The 21,446-nt window shown below is 34.2% G+C and overlaps 1 protein-coding gene across 1 annotated transcript in view; it reads right to left on the bottom strand.

Moving 5' to 3' along the window:
* CCDC91 (coiled-coil domain containing 91) overlaps nt 1-21,446 on the bottom strand; it is a 350,703-nt gene that overhangs the window by 264,017 nt on the left and 65,240 nt on the right. The window contains 2 exon segments of the mRNA XM_019452336.2: nt 4,251-4,342; nt 6,502-6,544. Of these exon segments, the coding sequence (XP_019307881.2) occupies nt 4,251-4,342; nt 6,502-6,544 (135 nt within the window).

Genomic DNA, 21,446 nt, shown 5'->3' on the forward strand with positions numbered 1-21,446 from the left:
AAAGAAAGCAACCCAAGTGTCCATCAATGTATTAATAGATAAACAAAATGTGGTCTGTACACATAGTGGATTAGGCTTAAAAAGGAAGGAAATTCTAACACACGCTACAACATGGATGAACCCTGTGAACATTATGCTAAGTAAAATAAGCCAGTCACAAAAAGACAAATACACTATGATTCTATTTACATGAGTTACCTAGAGTTGACAGAAAGTAGAATGGTAGCTGCCAGGGGTTTGGGGGAGGGGCAAATGGGTGGTTTTGTTTAAGGGCTTTAGGTAAGTTTCAGTTTTACAAGATGAAAATGTTCTAGAGATTGGCTGCACACCAATGTGAACATACTTAATGATACTAAACTATACACTTAAAAACAGTTACATGGTAAATTTTGTGTCATTTTACCACAATTAAAAAAAAATACCACTGGCATGACCTAAGTCCCAAGCAAGTGGTGCAGAAAAAAACTGATATAATAGCTCAGAAGAAAGAAGAGTTATGAAATATAGATTCAGTAAAAGCTCTATGCCTTATTTTGAAAGAAAAGTGAGACTCAAGTAAGCAGATAGGAGATGAGGGAAGGTAGGAAAATCAGAGCAATGGCAAAGTGATAATAGACATCATCCAGAAACAAAATGCAGATCAAAGTTTGGCTACAGGCTTCAAAAAGAATAACCATGGAAGATAAAGCTAGAAGGAAAGGCCATGAAATAGAGAGGAAAATGCTTGATAAAGGCAACTGTTTTCATTGAGTATCTTTCACTAAAATAAAGTAATAATTATCACCCTTGTACTGACAGTAAAGGCAGAAAGAAAAGGAGACTGATAACCTCATATTCACTTGTCTCTTACTTACATTCTGCAACTCCCATGATGATGGAAGTGTGGAGACACGTTTTACAGGTTAAATGCCATATATGGTTAAATGCCATGAGATACAGGCTTACAGGAAACAGTTTGTATACAAAACTAACATGTGAATTTCCTTTATTCTCAATGGCAACTTTTTATTATCATCATCAGCTCTGCACAGAAACTAGCATTTTAAAAAGTCCCACTGGGTAAATGATCCTAATAGTACAGTGAGATGCATGTTTTGAGGTACCTCGATTCATTAACAGTATTGTAAGCTATAAACAGACACTGTTTACATGATAAATTAATTATCCCAGTTGCTATTATGAAATCATCCTCCAACTAACTGCCAGCCCTGAAGCAAGATAATCATTAGTCACACTAAGCCTACTACATTCTTTGCTTAAAATCTTTTATCCTAATCTCAAAAAGGAAAATTTCTATTCTCCCCCAAGTACTTTAAAAACTTAAACCAAATGTTTCTGAGTAATCTTCTTGGATTTTAGGATGTGGTAAAACGTGGTTAATATTCATCTCTTTTAAAAAGATCTTTCATATAGATTACAGACTGCTAGGCTGTAGGTAGAAAACCAGACAAAAGGAGAATATTAGTCTTTTCTAAAACTGAAAAGAATCTACTTTAGATCTCTTAAAGCTTCCTATTTCTCTGGACTTTGGTGTGGAAATGATTAAATTGTTATACTAATTAGGTTGTTCAGATCACTCTTGTCTAAACAACTTTGGATACCTGAATCAGAGGCAAACAATACAATACCAGCAAGCAGAGGAAGAGAAACCATCTTCAACAAAAGAGAAAGATTATTTTGGCTGAGCAAACATCTGCCATGTCTTAACTTCAGCTTGTGGCCAGGTTTCTTTACCTCCACTTCTGCAAGTCACCAAGGAAATTCCAAAAGACTTCAGATCTGACTTTTTAAGGGAGTAAGGGAGAAACTGTGTGTGTGTGTGTGTGTGTGTGTGTGTGTGTGTGTGTGCGCGTGCGCGTGTGTGTGTGTACGCATGTGCACACTAAAGGAATTGTTCTTTAATTCTAATTAGGCTTTGAGGACTTGACCTACAGATATATAGATACATAGATGGGACATATAACATTCACTCTTGGAGAACAGGAATTAGATAATCTGCCCACAATATACAATTCTTTATTATACTGCCACAATAATTATAGCAAAATGGATTCTGTTCTTGCTTTCACACATAGTAAAGAAGTACAATTTGTCTTCAACTTGTAATCTACTGAAACCATTTCTTTAAAAGCCGCCTCTGACTGTGAGGTTTTTCTCAGTCTCCAATCTCAGTGACCTCGCTACATACAGCCTTTGATACCAGTGACCATCCCTTCTTTGAAATGTTCTACTCCTGATGCCTAGCCCATACTCTCCTTCTCTCTCGACCTTCTGTCTTTTTCTTCCTCCTGTTCCCCAACTAAGGACATCTAAATTTCTCTACTTAACCCTATTCTCTTTACATACTGTTTCCTCCAGTTACCACCTACAACTGCAACTATCATACCCATGAAGAAACTCCCAAACCAAGAACTCCAGCCCTAACCTCTCTCCTGAACTCTAGGTACCTTAAATACACGTCTAGGACAAATTCATTAGGCTTCAAACCGTCCCAAATTAACTTTTTAATAAAAGTCTCTATTTCTGTTCAAGGAAATACCATTCCTTCAGAACCAAGACTTAAAATCTCAAATATCAATTTTGACTCCTCCTTCTCCCTCACATCCAGTCACCCAGACAGCCCTGATGATGGGTTTTTTTTTCCACAAAAGAGTTATTGAAAAAGAATGGAAATATAATCTGAAAGACTAGATTTCATTCCTAAACATATATATCTGTATCAAACTCCAAAATTTTATAAACCATCATTTTGTACAAGAGGTATACGGAAGCTGGCCTATCTACCTTACAATAAGCAAAAAAGTGACAACACACTGAAAATCCTAAACTGTTATATAAATATCATTATTCCAATTCTTCCTATTGATTTCCACTGTCACCCTAGTCATCATTCATTCAGCTATTCATTCATGTTTTTCTTTAATTATTCTTTCTATGAATATTTATTTAGGGCCAGCTATAAGCTTGGCACTGTGTTCGACATTTAAGACACAACAACAGGACAAACAGACATAGCACCTAACGTCACAAAACTTACAACCTAAAATGCAAGTAAAAAATAGGTGTATATAGGTGTGGGAAGGTTCTCTGGGAAGGCCTCCCAGAAAAAAGAGATTATTAAAGCAGAAGACAACACATAAAAAACAGAGGAGTCAGTATAGTAAGGGAGCAGGAGAGTGTGGCAATGGGGAACAACGTGAGAAATTCCAGGCAAAGGAAACAACAAACATAAAGCCCTCAAACAAGAATGAGCATCCTAACTATGTCATCCTTTCCCATGTTTACACCTTTGTTTCATTTATTCTTCTCTCTTCAAAATCTTTCCCCATTCTCCCCTCTCTGACTATTGAAATCATAAATATCCTTCAAAGCCCAGATCGATAATATATACTGACCTTCTAGGACAGTACTTGACTCATATGAGGCCTAAAATAAACATTTGCTAAATGAATGGATGACGAAATCATCATTCTTCCCAAATCACAAATCTGCTTCATATTACAAGTATGTATGTGCCTATCTTCTCTTGAAGTAAAGGACACATTTCCCTAGTACTTAATGCATAATAAGCACTAGAAAAATATTTTAGGATGAATAACTCTAATAATCTAAGACTAAACAGAGCTGTTAAAGAAGGATCCTTTTATCTTCTACCTCCAATTTTACAATGATTTGGCAGAGCAAAAAGTCTAGAAAATTCAAAATATTATTTATACATGAATTATATTAATACTGAACATTAGGTCTTCCATAAAATATCTCTAAATACTAGAATTTATTTTTGCATTTGATTTCTTGGATGGCTAAATTTTTATTTTTAATACTTATGAATGACCTTCCTAAAAAAAAAAACAAAAACACTTCTAAATTTAAATACTGGTGAAGATGTAAAATTATTTTAGAATATTTTTAGAATATAAGAATAAGGAGTCTTTTTAATTAATTAACCAGGCAGTCTAAAAATATTATTTGGTACCTCATTTTCCTAAAACTAAGATGAGTTAGGAAGTGTAAATTATACTTTAATTTCATTTAATGTTCATGATATCATTTTTGGAATCATGCCTCAAGCCACACTGCAGAATTTGTTATGCAATTTATAATCTGTTAAGAGAAAAACCTAAATTAAATCTGGGTCATTCCATTTTTCAGATCAAAGAAGGCTAAGTGCAAAGTAAAAAGGCTTTCAAAGAAAAGGCAAAAATGTTAAATTAAAAAAAAAAAGAAAAAAAAAGAAAAACCTCTCTTACTGCATAGTAGTACCTGTAGGAAAAGCAGCCCAAGGAATAGCAGGAGACGTAGTTTGGGTTTCACCATTTCCACCATCAAAAATCTCTGCAGCCTAGGAAAAAAAGGCAAATTTATTTTAAAATATCTAAAAAGTAGAAATGCTAATTGCAATCAAGCCTTCCAAATTCTACAAGCATATTCTCTGTGATATACCCTCCAAATTACTCAACTGCTTTTCAGTCTTCATTGCTACCACCGCAACCACTACTCACCACCCCCAGTACTCAGGCTGCATTATTTTTAAGTAAAAACCTTCCTTCCTTATTAAAATATATCTCGTGCCAATGAAATTTTTATTTTGTATATACTTGATCACATTTTCACTTGTGAGCTTTATACCTAAGAACTCTAAACTAACTCACCACAAATTTGCTCGTGTATGTAAGAAAAAATATATTTTACTTTAAAAGTATCAACACCAAATCTTTTTCATTAATTAGCACAAAAGCTAATCCAGATCAATCTAAAGAAATAGGATTCATCTATATTCTTGAATAATCTACCAGGTGGATTTACTGGCAATCAACTCTAATACAGAATTCCTAAAGCTGGTGTTTTAAATTAACAAGCCTTCCTACTAAACAGTTTTAAAAGTAAAGGACAGTCAATTACTGAATGCTGAGTTTGTGGGTAAGAGTGAAGAGTTTTCTCTCCCTTAAGTGTCCGGGTCACAGCAAAATTATTACTGAGAAAAGGAGCCAGAATTTCAATTTGGATTCCGCATTGAGTTGTCAGCCAAAAAGCAGTCAATTGAGACAATCTGCCATGGAAGCTAAGTGACGTAAAATATAGTAATTATTATCTATAAACTATGAAAAATGAACATGGTTTATATGACCAAGCATAGAGACCTTCCATATTTCTACAATTGGATGCAAAAAGAAAGAAACCTAATAACCAATTAAATTAGAATAATTGGTTAACATTGTAAATATTTAATACTGAAAAGAATAGATCCACTGACTCTAACAATGAAATATAATTTTACTCTGAGGTAAACTACCCACTTTATTTTTCTCTGATATAATAAATCAAGCATGGTTTAAACAAAGGAGACCAAACTAAGTTTTAACCTTCAAATAACTGACAACTCCTAAACAATAAACTAAGATGATATCTGAAACATATATTATCCTCAAAATGAAAGGAATTTTAACAAAATTTTAAATGTTACATTTCAGTGAAAGATTAAATCACCCAAAAACACCCAAAATATTAAAGAAAATGGAAAAAAACATACAAATGTGCTAAACAAACACCAGTTTTAGATGAAATAAAACAGGTATTCTCATATTCCAAATATCTCCATTTTGACAGATAAAAAGATCAACGGACGAGAAAAGGACCCTAATCTAAAAAAACTCACACCATTCTTTCATGGTTTTCAGAATACTGAGTATATACTTAATATCTTGTTTCTATTAATGTCTTTAATTAAACTCCCTATTTTTAAAAAACAATCCCCTTTTTACCAAATTCCAAAGTAGGTGAAAATCTTACTAAAAAAAGGAAAAAAAAAAATCACAGAGCTCACTTAGTAGTTCCAAGACTTGAGCTCAGGCATCCTGACTCCTAATCCAGAGATTTTCCTGCAAGACTATACTGGCTCCATAAAAATAACTGGGTTACAAAATATTTCAATAAAATGAACACACACTGAAAAGGATTACGGAAAAGACAGTGCTTCTTCAGCTAACAATTTCCACTTACAAAGCATCCAACTCAAACCTGAGAGAATAATCTAACAACACAAACATACTAATTAGCTCTATAAGCCACCAAAAGGCTACGTATTTAATATACTAAATCAACTCATTACAGGTGTAAACATGAAAATATGTGACAGATCTGCAATACTCATCCCTCATCTCACAAGTATTTCCTAATAGACATGTATCCCAGCAAAATCATCAGCTGACAGTTTTTACAACTTCTTTAATGCTTCCACTAGTAGCACTTAATTGCTTCAATTCAAACCATTCTGATGGGCATGGCCAGATGTTCAATAATAATAAATCATTTTTATCTTTCAAAAGGGATATATTTTAATTCTCCTTGATTTCATTTTTTTATTCCAGTTTTACATTAAAGATGATCAAGAAATAATCCTGAGTACCAATGACAGATAATACATTTTCAAAATAGTATACTCCATTATAATCCCACAAAGTTAAAGCAATTACATAAGCAAAATAAGGTAATTGCACATACCTCAAAACCACCAAAATCATCATCATCCATTCTTCAAGTACACCTGAAAAATATCAGAAGACATTGAAACAAGCCCACACACACAGTTATTTACGTCAAAATATTTTTCTTACTTAAATGTATATACATTTTGACTTGCAAACTAAAACTATTTCATTTGGGTTTTAAGAAACTACTTTTTAAAAACTATATGGGTATGCATTTTTTAATGCAAAAAGACTGGGGGGTTTTTGGCAAAATTAGCCATTCAGGCAAAATTAGCAATTGCTGTGACTTTTTCAGCAACCATGTATTTTGCCATTTGTGTTGAGACGCCAGGAGTGGAAAAATATTCTTTTACATTTTAATTTGCTTTTCCCAAATTGGCGCTAGGGCTCAATTCAATAATGCTTCCTGCTTTTTGCATCTATTCCTCAGTTGTCTGGCAACATCAGCACAAACTCCAGCTAAGAACAGGACTGTGGTGAATTTTTGGAAATCTGTCCCCTACCACAAAGGTTCTTCCCTCGGTTTCATGGCCGAGGTTGATTTAGATTTTCAAAATTGATCAGCATTTTTGAGCTGTGGCCACAACTTCTGGAGCATTTTGATATGTGTATTTTTAGCTGAAACTACTTTGCACTTTTGGAAAAATGTGGAGCAAGTTACTAGGCTGATCAAGATAAATCAAGTCATGTATTCACGAGAGACTAGCGAAGAGAAAAACACAAGTGAATATCCTGAATTCCTCTCTTCTTTACACTTAAACTATGTTAAGACAGACAAGCAGTTAAGAGAATACATGCTTTATTTTGTCCTAAATGTGTGTCATAAAAACGGAAGGAAAAAAACATGAGTACCTGGGCTTTTAGAAGAATAAAAAGAAAAAGCTTTTATCTAACAAACCACTAAAAAAACAAAAAGCCCTGAAAAGTAAAACAAGCAATAGATGGTATACATTTAAATGACAAATAAGTTTATAATAAATTGTGATTCAGTGGCCCAAGTACTACTCTAGTCAATAACTGGTTTCCTTTCTTATCTTTCAAAAGTGAACGATCCAAATTATTAATTATAGTTTCCTAGACTCACTAATACAAGATGAACCTGATTATAGGAAAACAACCTTCTCCAACTTCTAAAAAAAACCAGCAAAACAAATTAAACCATGCTAAGCGATAATTCTAAAGGGATTTTCTAAGGCACTTTGCTTTAAGTGATGAAGCAGTAGTCATCTATAGTCATGTCTTGCCTTGTCAATGAAATTAATATTAATGCCTTCAAAAATAAATTCAAAAACTAGTCAGAAAAATACACAGTAAAACACAATCTCAAGGATTGTTTTAATAGACAAAGAAAACTTATATGCACAGAAACACAGTAGGTAATGACACTAAAAGGAATATATGTAGACAGAAGTACATTATAAAAAGGAAAGACATTAAATTAATCAAAATGAGATACCACTGTTGTCACCATTACCTACAATTTACTAGTTTGATGAAAATTTTTTAAAGATGTATTTCTCAAAAAAATCAGAGCTAACCAAGTCATCCACATACAACACTTAAAAAATACAAACCAGACTTTCAGAAACTTTTGATGGTGGTTAGTTTAAAATGGAATTCACATTAATTCTGTGTCTCAAGCAAATAGAAATCTGTATGTGATTACATTTTTTATGAAGAAATTATGAAATAAGAGTGATATGGATACTGAGAATTAACCAAGTCTAACTATAAACACTGACTTTGTGTTTTCCACATGTATCCCACGAATCTCAGTAGACAATTAAAAAATATTTTTAGCATCTACCACACTATATCCAAATAATATGGTTTCAAAAAAATAGAATTTCTAGAGTAATGCTTCTATGTGTTTTGTAAATCACATCCCAATAAATTATTTGTAAGATACCAGAAAACTTGCAAACAAAAACAAATAGCCATATTTAACAATCATTTCAGCTTGTTTGCATGTGGTAATGAACCAAACACCATCAGTTTTTTAAGTACTGATTTAACTCTACAAAAGAATGTATTAACAACCATTGATGTTTTCCATACCCCAACAACCTCTACATATTAAAATGCAGATGGTAGTCTTCTACTTTATTTTCAAAGAAATGAAATATTAACACATTTTAAAAGATACATGTGTTTTGGGGCATCTGGGTGGCTCAGTCCATTAAGCATCCACGATTCTTAACTTTGGCTCAGGTCCTAATCTCATGATTTGTGAGATAGACATGGAGCCCTGCTTTGGGTACCACGCTGACAGTGCAGAACCTACTTGGGACTCTCTCTCTTCCTCTCTCTCTCTGCCCCTCTCTGGCTCTCTTTCTCTCTCTCAAAATAGATAAACTTAAAAAAAAAAAAGAATAAATGTGCCTTGAGTTTCTTAAAATACAATAATTAGAGAAATATTATTTTAAAGCATTAACATTTCTCCAAATAATTTACTTTCAAATCCTACAATAGTTGCTGTTTCTTTCTAAGCCTTACAAAGAGCAGGAGGAAGTAATATTAACAGCACAGATTTGTAAAAATCAATTTTACTAAATACAAAACACAAAAATTAGTTTTTAAAAAGAAATATTACAAGTGTGGTCTTCTTTACAGATTTAGCTACTCCATCACATTTAAAACAGTATTTTATCTAAAACGCATTTATCCTTTTTTAAAATATTTCTAGCATTTAACATCATATCCCATTAAATTACAACTATAATACAGCAACACCAAATATACCTGTCACATAAGTTATAGAGTCATGAGCCTGACCAAAAAATTGGCAGATCATTAGTTCATCTTTTGGTGTCATGGCAGGAGATAAGATGCATACTTTATTATGATTAGGTATCTACATTGAAAGATATCACAGTATCTAGTTTAACAATTCTCAGACTTCTTTATATCTGAAATTGATCTCTTCTGTTGTGCTAGTATATAAATTCCCTCCTTTATTATTCTCAGTATTTAATATATTGCTGATATTTTACAAGGAAAACATATATACAACACTTAATGTAACAAATTTTTATTACGTGACTCTGTAGAACTGAGCAGTCAAGATCCTCAAGGTGTTACAGTCTAGGAAGAGTGGGGTGGGGGGAAGAGTGTAAAAAAAAACATGCAAATTTTAATAACATGAGCTATAAAAGAGCCTTAAGAAAGAAGAAAAAGTGTCTAAGGTGGAAGGAAAGATTTACAGATGTGATATATCTAGTAGGAGCATCATAAATGCTTCAGGGGGGGAGATATTTGAGAAATCTATTTCAACAGACCTAACAAAGAATTTTAAATGGCACATTAAGAACGTGCATTTTATTAGCCTTTTCCTAAAAGATAGGAAAGATTTGCTTTGATTGTTTGCTTCTGCATAAACACAGGGTCAAAGAGAATGTGAAATGAGAATACTGCAAAAAATTCTGAAAGCAAATACAAGAAAGATGAATCTAAAACTACTAGTGCGGAAAATAAGGATCAATCACATTTACATCAAAGAATCCACAAAAGGCTTAGGAATGCATGTCAATGAAAGTTGTGTAAAGGTAAAACTCAAAATAAAAGTGGCAGATATATCCCAAGATCCCCTTCTACAATCTGCACAACAGGAAAACTTATAGTTCTTCATCACAGCAGAAGACTGGGTTTATTCCCTGGACAGGGCAAAGCCAAGGGTCTCTGGATTAGAGGACACAGAGACAGCTGGACTAAGTCAAAGTTTTATTCAATACTGAGACCCATTCTCCCAGTCCTCTTTCATCACTTGGCAACCAAACTGCCAGCAGCTAGGTTTCAATCTCTAGTCATCAGAGTAGAAGATTCTTCTCTGGTGAATGTAATCAACTCATGAAAAGGATGTCATCAGAGGCACCACCAAAAAAAAAAAAAAAGTTCACTCAGCTATCACTACTTTGACAAATCCTATCCATATGCAGAAAATTTCCAATTTGCTCCTGATTTCAGTAAAATAATGAATAGTATAAAGGCTAAAAGAAAAGATTATCAAGTCAGGTTGCCTTGATTCAAATTCTAGTTCTGCTACTTAAATGTGTTACACTGGGCAAGTTATTTAAACACTGTGTACCTCAGTTTCCTCATCTGTCAGAGATACTACTAGTACTACTACTACTACTAATAATAATAATGGTAACTAGCTCTTAAAGTCATTATAAGGATTAAATAAAAAAATAGATGAAGCCCTTACAACAGTCTCTGACACATTCTAAGTATTATATAAGTGTTTGTTACTTTATTAGTAGTGTTTCACTCTTACATATGAGCAGATGGCCAAGGACAATAAAAGATACGAAGAAAGTATCTAATATAAAAAATAAGAGACCAAACCAAAGAGAAAGAAACAGAGACTACACAAGAAAATTTTCAAAAAATAAAACCATAACTAGTACTTTCAGAGAATTAACAACAGAAGATAGTGCATCCATGGAATAAGAACAGGAAGCCTTCATTTGGGGGAAGAAGGGGAAGAAATGAGAGAGGGATGTGCACCCAGACTAAGGTCTTGAAAATAAAAATGATTACAGAAATGAAAATTGCAGGGCGGAAACTAAAGCTGAGGAAATTCCTATTAAAAGAGGAGTATAAAAGAAAAAGAAATGAAAAGTCAGAGTAAAAACATAAGAAAATTAAAAGATCCAGTCCAGAATATGCAATATCTAATTATCAGGAATTCTAGAAAGACAAAGTAGAGAAAACAAAAGGAAAGAAATCATCAACAAAATAATTCAAGAAAATTTTCTAGAGGCACCTGGGTGGCTCAGTCCGTTAGTGTCTAACTCTTAATTTCAGCTCAGGTCATAATCCCAGGGTCATGGGATCGAGCCCCACATCAGGCTCTGTGCTGAGCATGGAGCCTGCTTAAGATTCTCTCTCTCCCTCTGCCCTTCTCCCCTGTTCATGCTCTCTCTCTATCTCTCAAAAAAAGAAAGAAAGAAAGAAAGAAAGAAAGAAAGAAAGAAAGAAAGAAAGAAAGAAAAAGAGAATTTTCTAAAACTAAAGGATACAATATCCAGATTTAATAGTTCCTCAAGTATCCAAGAAAATAGAAGAACAAACCCACACTAAGGCACAGTAGAGACAAGGAAAAGATCCTACAGGCTCCCAGAGAGATAAAATAGGTTTCGTACGAAGAATAAAGAATACAATCACATTAGAGTCTTCACAACAGCATCGCTGGAAGGTGAAAGGCAAGGGAACAATGCTTTTAAAATTATGAGGGAAAATGATTAGCAGATAGAATTCTAAAATCAGCCAAACCAACAAATAACTAATGTGTGGGAAGACTAACGTCATATTCATACTTCAAAGTGTCAAAATTTTTATTTCCCATTCTATAGAGTAAACCAAGGGAATAAGACACAAGGAAGAAATGGGGTTAGAAAAGAAAATAGGTGATATAACCAAAGTGAAAACCAAAGGAAATTCTTCCAGAATAGTGGTAAAGTGAGTTCCCAAGCTATATCTATACCACAAGAACAGAGAGCAACCCACCTAAATTAAAGCAGATCAGAAAGCTCCTGGGAGGACTCAAGCAAATCCAATTAATAGACTCTCTCATGTGTTTTACCATATCATGAGAGTAATTTTAAACAGCTGTGGGAGAATTAAGAGTTGAATTAGTGATTAAAACATTAACCAAATTAAAAAAAGAAAAAATAATACGTTGGACAGGAAAAGTAAACATTATAACAGTACTATATTTTTTAGCCATGAATACTATTCACATGGCAATAATAAACAATGAATAACTAACGGCACCAAAATTATACTAAAACCATATCGGAAAGCTAAGAGAAAGAAGAAGCATGTGGTATGAAGTGTAGAGAGGGTGATGAAAGACAGCTAAAGCTTCATCTTCCATATTGGAAAGTTGCTGGGTATGAAACTGAAAAATGAAGAAGTAGCAATAATAAACATGTTTAGGGATATACTGGTAAACACTAAAATTATCAACCATATGTACTAAACATCTTGCTTCTAGAAAACAAGAAAAGGAGAGGCTAGAAAAGAAGAGCAGGCATAGGAGATGGTTATGTTTCATAACAAGTATTTTACAACTTTAAACTGTGGGCACATATAACTGATCTCTTTAACAACAGTATTAGAAGACAGCATGGCACAATGACCAACCATCTATTATTTCTATCAAAATAATTGGAAAAATAAAATTCAGGGAAATTTACTTTTAACAAAACTATAAACAAAGGCATAAATGCTTTAAATTAGTATTTAACCAGTGAAAAAATTAAAATTTTTCATGTAGTCTCCTTAATAACATTTATTCATTAACATTTATTGTAAGTGTTTATACAAAATGGAAAAGCGTACCTCAAACACCAGAGCTGGAAAAAAAGTCTAAGAAAAAAGAAAAAAAAAAACCTTAGGTGAGTGACTCAAAAAGTACAATCTCCGGAGATCATCCAAATGATTCAATCATCCCAAAGTGTCCTACTAGTTGACACTGTCCACTTAGCACTTCAATCTCTAGCCCATCTGAAAAACTACTGGCTAACCAACATCCTCACAGTCACAGTATTTTTCCATTTGATCCTTTTTCATGCCATATTTCCTAGAAGCAATAGACAAGTGATTTTTTTTTTTTTTTTTTTTTTTTTTTTTTTACTATCCTGGGCAAACATAAATTGTTAAGGAGAAAGCAGAACAAAGGAAACACACACACACACACACACACACACACACACACACACCTCTTAGATAAGGTTAAAAATTAATAGCTACTAAGACTGAACTACCTTAAAGAGTCTAACCATCTAAGATCAGAATTTCAGGCTTATCTGTTCAAGGATATTATTTATTTACCTAATTTTCTGTAAGCTCTTCTGAGGTAGTGTCAGGACAATTTTATCTACTTTTAACTCTCTGGTACCTTCAACTGAGCAGTTCCTAGCACATAGTAGGGTCTCAGAAAATATTTTTGAATCAGTGCTTTTGGAAAAAACCACTAAATGAAAACAAATGAGTTGCTAATAGTTCCCACATGACTTCCCTTCCCCTTTTACTTCTCCAAGAAAAACATGTTGGAACTTGAGTGGTAGAGGATCAAGTTGCTAGCACTAAAACAGCTCTATGCATATTAAGGCATGAGTTTGAAGGCCTACATCTTAAAAGAAATTATGCTGCTACACTCCTCTCTCTTAAGTGTCCAGTTATTATTAGGATTAATAATAACTTTGACACTTCCCGGATGAAGCAGAATTACAAAATAATTGCTATACTATAAATACCGCTGCCAATGGCAAAATATCGTCACAAGTTAAAAAAATAACTGAGATATTCACTACCTGAAAAACATTCTATTCATAAATGATCAGATAGGAAAACATCCCCAAAACAATTAATAGTTCTAGTAACTAAATATTTTCCTTTATATAATTTTCATCTGTAAATTTTTGTCTTTGCCAGCCTTCATTCAAGAAAATTTACATATCCCAGCAGGTAACAAGAAACAAAAATTGCAAAACACTTAGACTCTCCAAATGCTTACCTATTTTCCAACTCTTTGGCTAATTCTTCTATTTTCCAACCTCTTTGGTTAACTCTTCTACCTCCTCTAACTCCTTCAGAGCAATCTTTCCCTCAGCTGATGGATCTATGATCCTGTCTCATTATCTTCTCCTTGAAAGAGTGCATTCACTCTCATGATCTTAATGCTCCACTCAAATTTTCCAAAATTAACCACCTCACTGGGTTCAGTCATATATTTCCAACCAAATAATAAATACTTTTGTATGGCTATTTTACTGTCAACTCAAAATTCACACTGTATGAATTATACCCCTATCTGGCAAAATCTCGGCCCTCAATGAATATTAGTGGGTAGATATCACCTCTTCTCACATTTTAAAAGAGGACACAGTCCTCTAGATAGAAGGAAACAAGATTTAAGAAATACTACAGTCTCTTTCTCATCTTTACTTCTCTCCAAGAGAAAAATAATCAAAATAAGTGACAGGAGGACATCCATAGGTGTCCTACTGGGTGAGATTAATGTATAGAATTCCCATACACAGTACAAGCTCTTCGAGTTCCTCACTGGGAACTGTGTGCCCGTTAACATATTATTCCTCCAGTGCAGCTCCCATGAGTGAAGCTCATCAGAGAAAAACTTCATTTCCTTAGCATGAAGACATGTTTTTAGCTTGTGACTAGATGAGTAATAGGAATTCAGAAGAGAACTTGTGAGAGACCTCATTTCCACCTCTGTCCAAACCACATTTACATTAAACCTTTAATAATAAAAGCACTTTTCTGATTCCTATGACTTGGTTCTACTTCTCAACTGACTCAAATCTGGAGTGGTACAAGGCAACTGATAATGGCTCTCCCCAAGAACCACCACCAATATCCAATTACCTAACTTCTGCCGAGAACTTAAGACAATTCACTGTAATTCACTGGATTCACAGTGCTGCCTATCCATACCCATTTTTTTCTCTCTTTAAGCCCCTTCTAATTCTCCAGAAACTATGTCAAAGATTCTCAATACTCCTCAAACTTCCAACCTTTTCATTCCTTTCTGTATTCAAAACACATGACCAATCCTCCTGCTAAAACAGAAGCCATTTTTAGAGAAGTTCCTTAACTACTTTCTACCAAAACTATAGTTACCAGCATCTGTACCAAGCTATCCCACTTTCTTCTGCTCACACTGAAGGAGGAATCCCTCTATGTTCTTAAAGCTAATTCCTCCATCTGTGTTTTCAGAGACTTGGCTCTCTCAATCGTTCTTTCTCTTAAATACTGAACTTCCTCCTCTTATTTGGCTCTTCCCAAAACACTGAAACATGCTCCAGTTCCTACATCTTTAAAAATGAAACAAAACAAAAACAAAAGCAAAACCATCCTCAACTACACATTCTTCTCCAACCACAGACCTCTCCTTTTCACAGCTCAACTTCATAAGTGCTGTATTCTTACAGCCCATGCCTGCAACCAATTACCTCCTTTTCACTAAATGCAAAAAGACACTTTCAATTCCTTGTCTTATTTGAACACTAACAACATTTGACCAGTCTTTCCTTCTCAAAACACTCTCACCCCGTGGTTTACAAGACAACCATACTTCTTTTCCCTCTTTCTTCCTATTTCTCTGGCTGCTTCTTCTCAATCTCCCTTGTAGGTTCTTCTACCTTCCAGTTAGATGATGGTGTTCCTAAATACTCCAACCTACCCCTTCTTTTTATCTCACTTCAGAAACACTCCCTGGACTCACTTAAAATATAAGCTAAGAAATCTCTAGTTAAGATCCACCTGCTGAGCTCCAGACCCACATAAACAACAGACAATTGAATAGTCACTTTTCCAATTTGGCAGGCACCTCAAATTCAATACAACCAAAACTGAACTCAAGATCTCTCCCATCAAAGTCAATTTACTGTCCCTCCAAAATACCTTCACCCAGTGATTGGTATTACCATCTACAAAACAGCTGGCCAAGATAAAATCCTGCAGTCACCTTTGCCTCCTTTTCTCTCTCACCTCATACATCCAATCAATAACCAAATCCTACGTCCTAAACACCTCTAGAATCCATCTCCTCCACTCAGTATCCAAACCTTTACTCTAGTTAGAGCCCCATTATATTTCATCTGGCTTATACCATCAGCCTTCAAAACAGTTCTGTTTCCAATTTTCTCCTTTCTACTCCATTCTCCACTCTGCTACCCAAGTGATCTTTTTAAATACTCACCTAGTTAAAACCTTTCAGTGGCTCCTTGTTACTTTACGAAGTCAAAATTCTTAGCAAGAAATTAATGAACCTTTGTGCCAAGCCCTGGACAGTATATGACCCCTTCTTAATATAACATTACTCTCAGGAGCAAGAAACATAACACACTTTCATAACACGCAAAAGACAGAAACCTAGACAAAATGACAAGATGGAAGAATTCTTCCCAAAAGAAAGATCAAGGAGAAACCACAGCCAGGGATTTGCTCAAAACAGAAGCAATATATCTGAACAAGAATTTACAACAACAGTCATAAGAATACTAGCTGGGCTTGAAAACAGCATAGAAGACCTTGCTGCAGACAAACCATAGAAGAAACCCTTGCTGCAGAGATAAAAAAAATCTAAAAACTAGTCAGGCCGAAATGAATGACCCTTTATAACCTAGTTTCTGCTACCATCCTCATCACTAATACATCCATACCCTGCAGTCATATAAGAATTTATATTTGAACCATGTGACTCTGGCCAAATCACCACACCTCTCTCGACCTCAGTGACCTTATATGTAAAATGAAAAAAATGATTACATGACTTCTAAGATATTGCATTGTAAGATCCTCTAAATATATTATTCTATGACTAAAATCAAATTCCTTTCTTTTTCATAAAGAACTTCCTGAATGGGGCACCTGGGTGGCTCAGCCGGTTAAGCCTCCAACTTCAGCTCTGGTCATGATCTCACGGTTAGTGAGTTCGTGCCCCACATTGGGCTCTCTGCTGTCATCACAGAGCCTGCTTTGGATCCTCTGTCCTAGTCTCACTCTGCCCCTACCCCACTCGTGCATGGGCTCTCTCTCTCTCTCTCTCTCTCTCAAAAATAAACATTAAAAAAAAAGATAAATTTTTTTAATGTTTATTCATTTTTTGAAAGGAGAGACATACAGAGAACATTGAGTAGGGGATTGGCAGAGAGAGAGGGAGACACAATCCGAACAGGCTCGACTCTGAGTTGTCAGCACAGAGCCTGACTCGGGGCTCAAACTCATGATCTGCAAGATCATGACTTGACCTGAAGTTGTACGCTCAACCGACTGAGCCACCCAGGTGCCCCATAAAAAAACAAAAACAAAAACAAAAAAAACCAAAAAATTTCTTTTTAAGTTTCAACAACAAAAAAAGAACTTTCTAAATATTTTCTATTCTGAATATGTCATTTTCAGTCAATAATATTACCATCATTCTTTAATCCATGCAAAATGCAGAAGCTAGGTGTCACCTTTTATTCTTTGCTTTACACCGTAGTCAAGTATGTTATTCAATCCTATATTAGTTTCTCCACTCTTCCTTTCCTTTCTCCTCTAGTGATCATCCCTGTGACTCAGATATCTACCACTATTTCTTGAAAATTATCAGAACTTACTAGTCATCCCGCTCTCCAATCCATTTATCACACTGGACAACTCCTTATAAAACAATGAAGTTTTAAACTCTAAGACTATCATCATGTCAATGTCAACTCCAAAGCTTTCAAACTAAGAATGAAAAATCCATCTCTCTGAGGCATGAACTTTGGAGCCTCACTGATAAGCAAAGTAAGAACGAAGACAAAGCTGTGACTTGCATTGGCATTAATCATTAAAAGTAAAAATAAGGGGGCACCTGGGTGGCTCAGTCAGTTAAGCGTCTGACTTCAGCTCAGGTCATGATCTCATGACTCACGAGTTCAAGCCCCACATCGGGATCTGTGCTGACAGCTCAGAACCTGCGCCCTGCTTCGGATTTTGTCTCTCTCTCTCTCTCTCTCTCTCTCTCTCTCTCTCTCTCCCTCCCTCCCCTGCTCTTTCTCTCTCCTCTCTCTCTCTCAAAAATAAAAAACATTTAAAAAGAAAAAAAATTTTTAAAGTAAAAATAAGTTCTATAAAAAGCCTACAATTATATCACAATATTAAGGCATAAAAGGACACACTATACAAGAAAAAATAGAGAAAAATATTATACAACAACATAGTAAAAACAGTGTTGACGTTATCAGGTGCAGAAGATCACAAATTTAATGCTCTCTCCAATAAGAAAGTGTTTCACTTCTTTTATGGTTTCAAATGCTCTCATTTGAAATGCTCCTACATTTTTTTCTGTTTATAGTGAAGTCCCATTTATCTGGATAGATATATTTACTAATCACATCTACCTGGAACATGGTTATTCTGATACAATATCCACAAAACTCTTCTGGATAGACAAGAGTGAAATTATAAACTTAATGTTCAAATACTTTATTCATAAATAGCTTTAAACCCCTGTTAAAAATGTGTTTTTTCTTCTATTAGATCTAATTAGAGGCCCCCAGTGCTTCCCTGACCTCATTTATAACTCCCCCTAACTTACTCTGTTCTAGCTACATGGCCTCCCTGTCATATCCCTGCCTTAAAGCATCTGGTATTGTTGTTGTTATTGTTATTATTATTATTACTACTTTTGTTTTTTTATAAAATCAGCTTATGGAAACCCACCACCAAGCATAAACTAAAGATCCTAACAATAAATTACATGTAACCCTTCCTTAGGACACAATTCTCAATTTATTTTTCATCATTCCCCTGCTCTCAAATTAATAAAGTTTTATCTCATCTGTAACTACTACCAAAAAGTATACTATTTTTATTTTGGCTATTTTTAAAGGGTATCCCATGACATATAAATTTGGCAGACAACTTTTTCACATATTATGTCACTAGTATTATTTCAGCTACCATTCATTTTTTAACTACCATAATATACCACAGTTTATTCGGTCACTTTCCAGTCAGTAGACATTTGAGTGTCTACTTTGTTATTGAGAACAGAACTGCTATGAACATTCTCCAAGACATCTACTTTTGTATATACACAGTATTTCTCTTGGGTATATGCCTACAAGTAAAATCACTGGGTTGTAAAGTTTGTCTAAATTTAACTTCACGGGATCATGAAAAACTATTTTCCAAATGGTTGCAGAAATTGTAGTTGTGGAGTAATGTATAAAAGTTCTGTGAATCCTCCCCCTTTTCAACACTTGGTTTTAAATGGTATCTCACTGTGTATCCCTAATTTGATTTCCCCAATTATTAATGAAGTTGAAATCTCTTCATGATTATTTACCATATACTCTTTTGTGAAATAGCTTTTTTGTCTGTGACTTTTGATTTATACAACTTTTAAAAAATATTCTTGATGTTAATCATTGTCAGCTTTGTATATTGCAAATATCCTCCATTTTATAACTTATTTTTTCACTTCCTTGAAGGTAGCTTTTGATGAACAAAAATTCTTAGTATGTTAACTCTATTAATCTATTCTTTTATAACTTTGCAATTTTTAGCCTTTGTTTTTAAATCCTTTACTATCCTTAGGTCTAAAAGATATACACCCATAGTTTCTACAAAGTTAATATTTTATTTTTGACACTTACGTACTTTAACAATCTGCAATTTAACTTTTATATATGGTGGATGCAGAGGTCCATTTTTTTTGTCAATTTCATTTATTAAATAGTAACTTCTTTCCTCACTAATCTGATATTCCATCATTATCAGATATCAAAGCTCCATAAATAAGTGGATTTGTTTCTGGATGTAGAATTATTTCAGTAGAAATGAAGTCTTTGATATTCAGCCATTCTGCCCATGAACATGGTATATCTTACAACTCAAATATACAGTGATTAAGTCTTTTTTAATGTCTACTAATAGAGTACTACAATTTTCCCTAAAGAAGTCTTATATGTCTTTGCTGTTTATTACTAGATATTGATATTCCATGATACTATTTTAACATCTTTTTAAAGTATGTTTGCTAACTGTCACTGTTACAAAAAATGCAATTACTTTCTGTATACTAGTCTGTCTATATATATTCATCTTTGCAAAACTCTTACATCCAATAATTTACCTATATTCTTTTGACTTTACATGTAAGTGATCATTCTGACTCCAAATAATACTTTCATTTCTTCCTTTCCAAATTTAACACCTCTAATTACTTTTTCTTATCTTAAAGCATTGGTTATGTCCTCCAACACAAGAGGCAAGGTGGTGATTATTTTTTCCAAAGATAGGGACAAAAACATCTCCCAACTCACATATTCTTCTAAGACTAGAACATTCATACTTCTCCCAATGATGTGTAGAGTCTCTGTCCTTCCCCTTGAATCTATGTAGATAATTACAACTTCCACAACCAATACACAACACCAGAACTAACACTGTATAACTTCCCCAGATAGTGCATAAAAATGCACTGCATTTCTGCTCTAGTACTGCTTGCACTTAGAACCTAGCTGCCATGATGTGAAAAAGGCCAAACCACACCATCTGGACAGACCACATAGAGAAGCCATATGTAAATTTTCCAACTGACTGCCTGAGTCCCCAAACTACCAACTGATATCAAATCACCAGATATATGAACATACTTCCAGATGATCCCATCCCCTAGTCATCAAATCTAGTGTTCAAGTCATACCACTGATGTATTACCAAGGCTGGATCAGTAACAAGCCTTCTTAGTCTGACTCTCAGAACCCATGAGCATAATAGCTATTTTATGTCATTAAGTTTAACAGGACTTGTTACGTAGCAATAATAACTAGAATGGGTGATAAATGGGTGGCAACCATGCCTATATCATTCCTGTTTTTAAAGGAAATGTTTTTAATATTTCCCCACTTTAAAAGCTATGTGGTGATGACTTTTTAATTATCCCAGCGGATTAAAGAATTTCCCTATTTTCCTAATTACTAAGCATTCTTACCATGAATTTACATTGATTATCAAATTTTTGTTATCTATTGAAGTTATCATGATTTTTCTCTTTTTAATCTACTGTCATCATTTACATTTATGGATCATATAATAGTAAACCATTCTTGTATACCTGAAATAAACCCAACATGGCAATAGTGTCTGCCTTCTCTTACAAAGTTGGTTTCAATGTGCTAATATCTTATTTGAGATTTCTGCATCTACAGTCATGAGAAAATTTTCATTTTTTAAAATGTTTATTTATTTTGAGAGAGAGGCAGAGAATGAGAGAATCTCAAGCAGACTCCACACTCAGCACAGAGCCAATGTGGGGCTAGATCTCACAACTGTGAGATCATGACCTGAACCAAAATCAAGAGTCGGATGTTTAACTGACTAAGCCACCCAGTTGCCCCTGTAATTTTCATTTCTTGTAATGTCTTCATCTGTTTTAGAAATCAGGGTTATGGA

Source organism: Panthera pardus, unplaced genomic scaffold (assembly GCF_024362965.1).
Source record: "Panthera pardus isolate Hobbes unplaced genomic scaffold, ASM2436296v1 HiC_scaffold_6, whole genome shotgun sequence".
NCBI classification, from domain to species: Eukaryota; Metazoa; Chordata; class Mammalia; order Carnivora; family Felidae; genus Panthera; species Panthera pardus.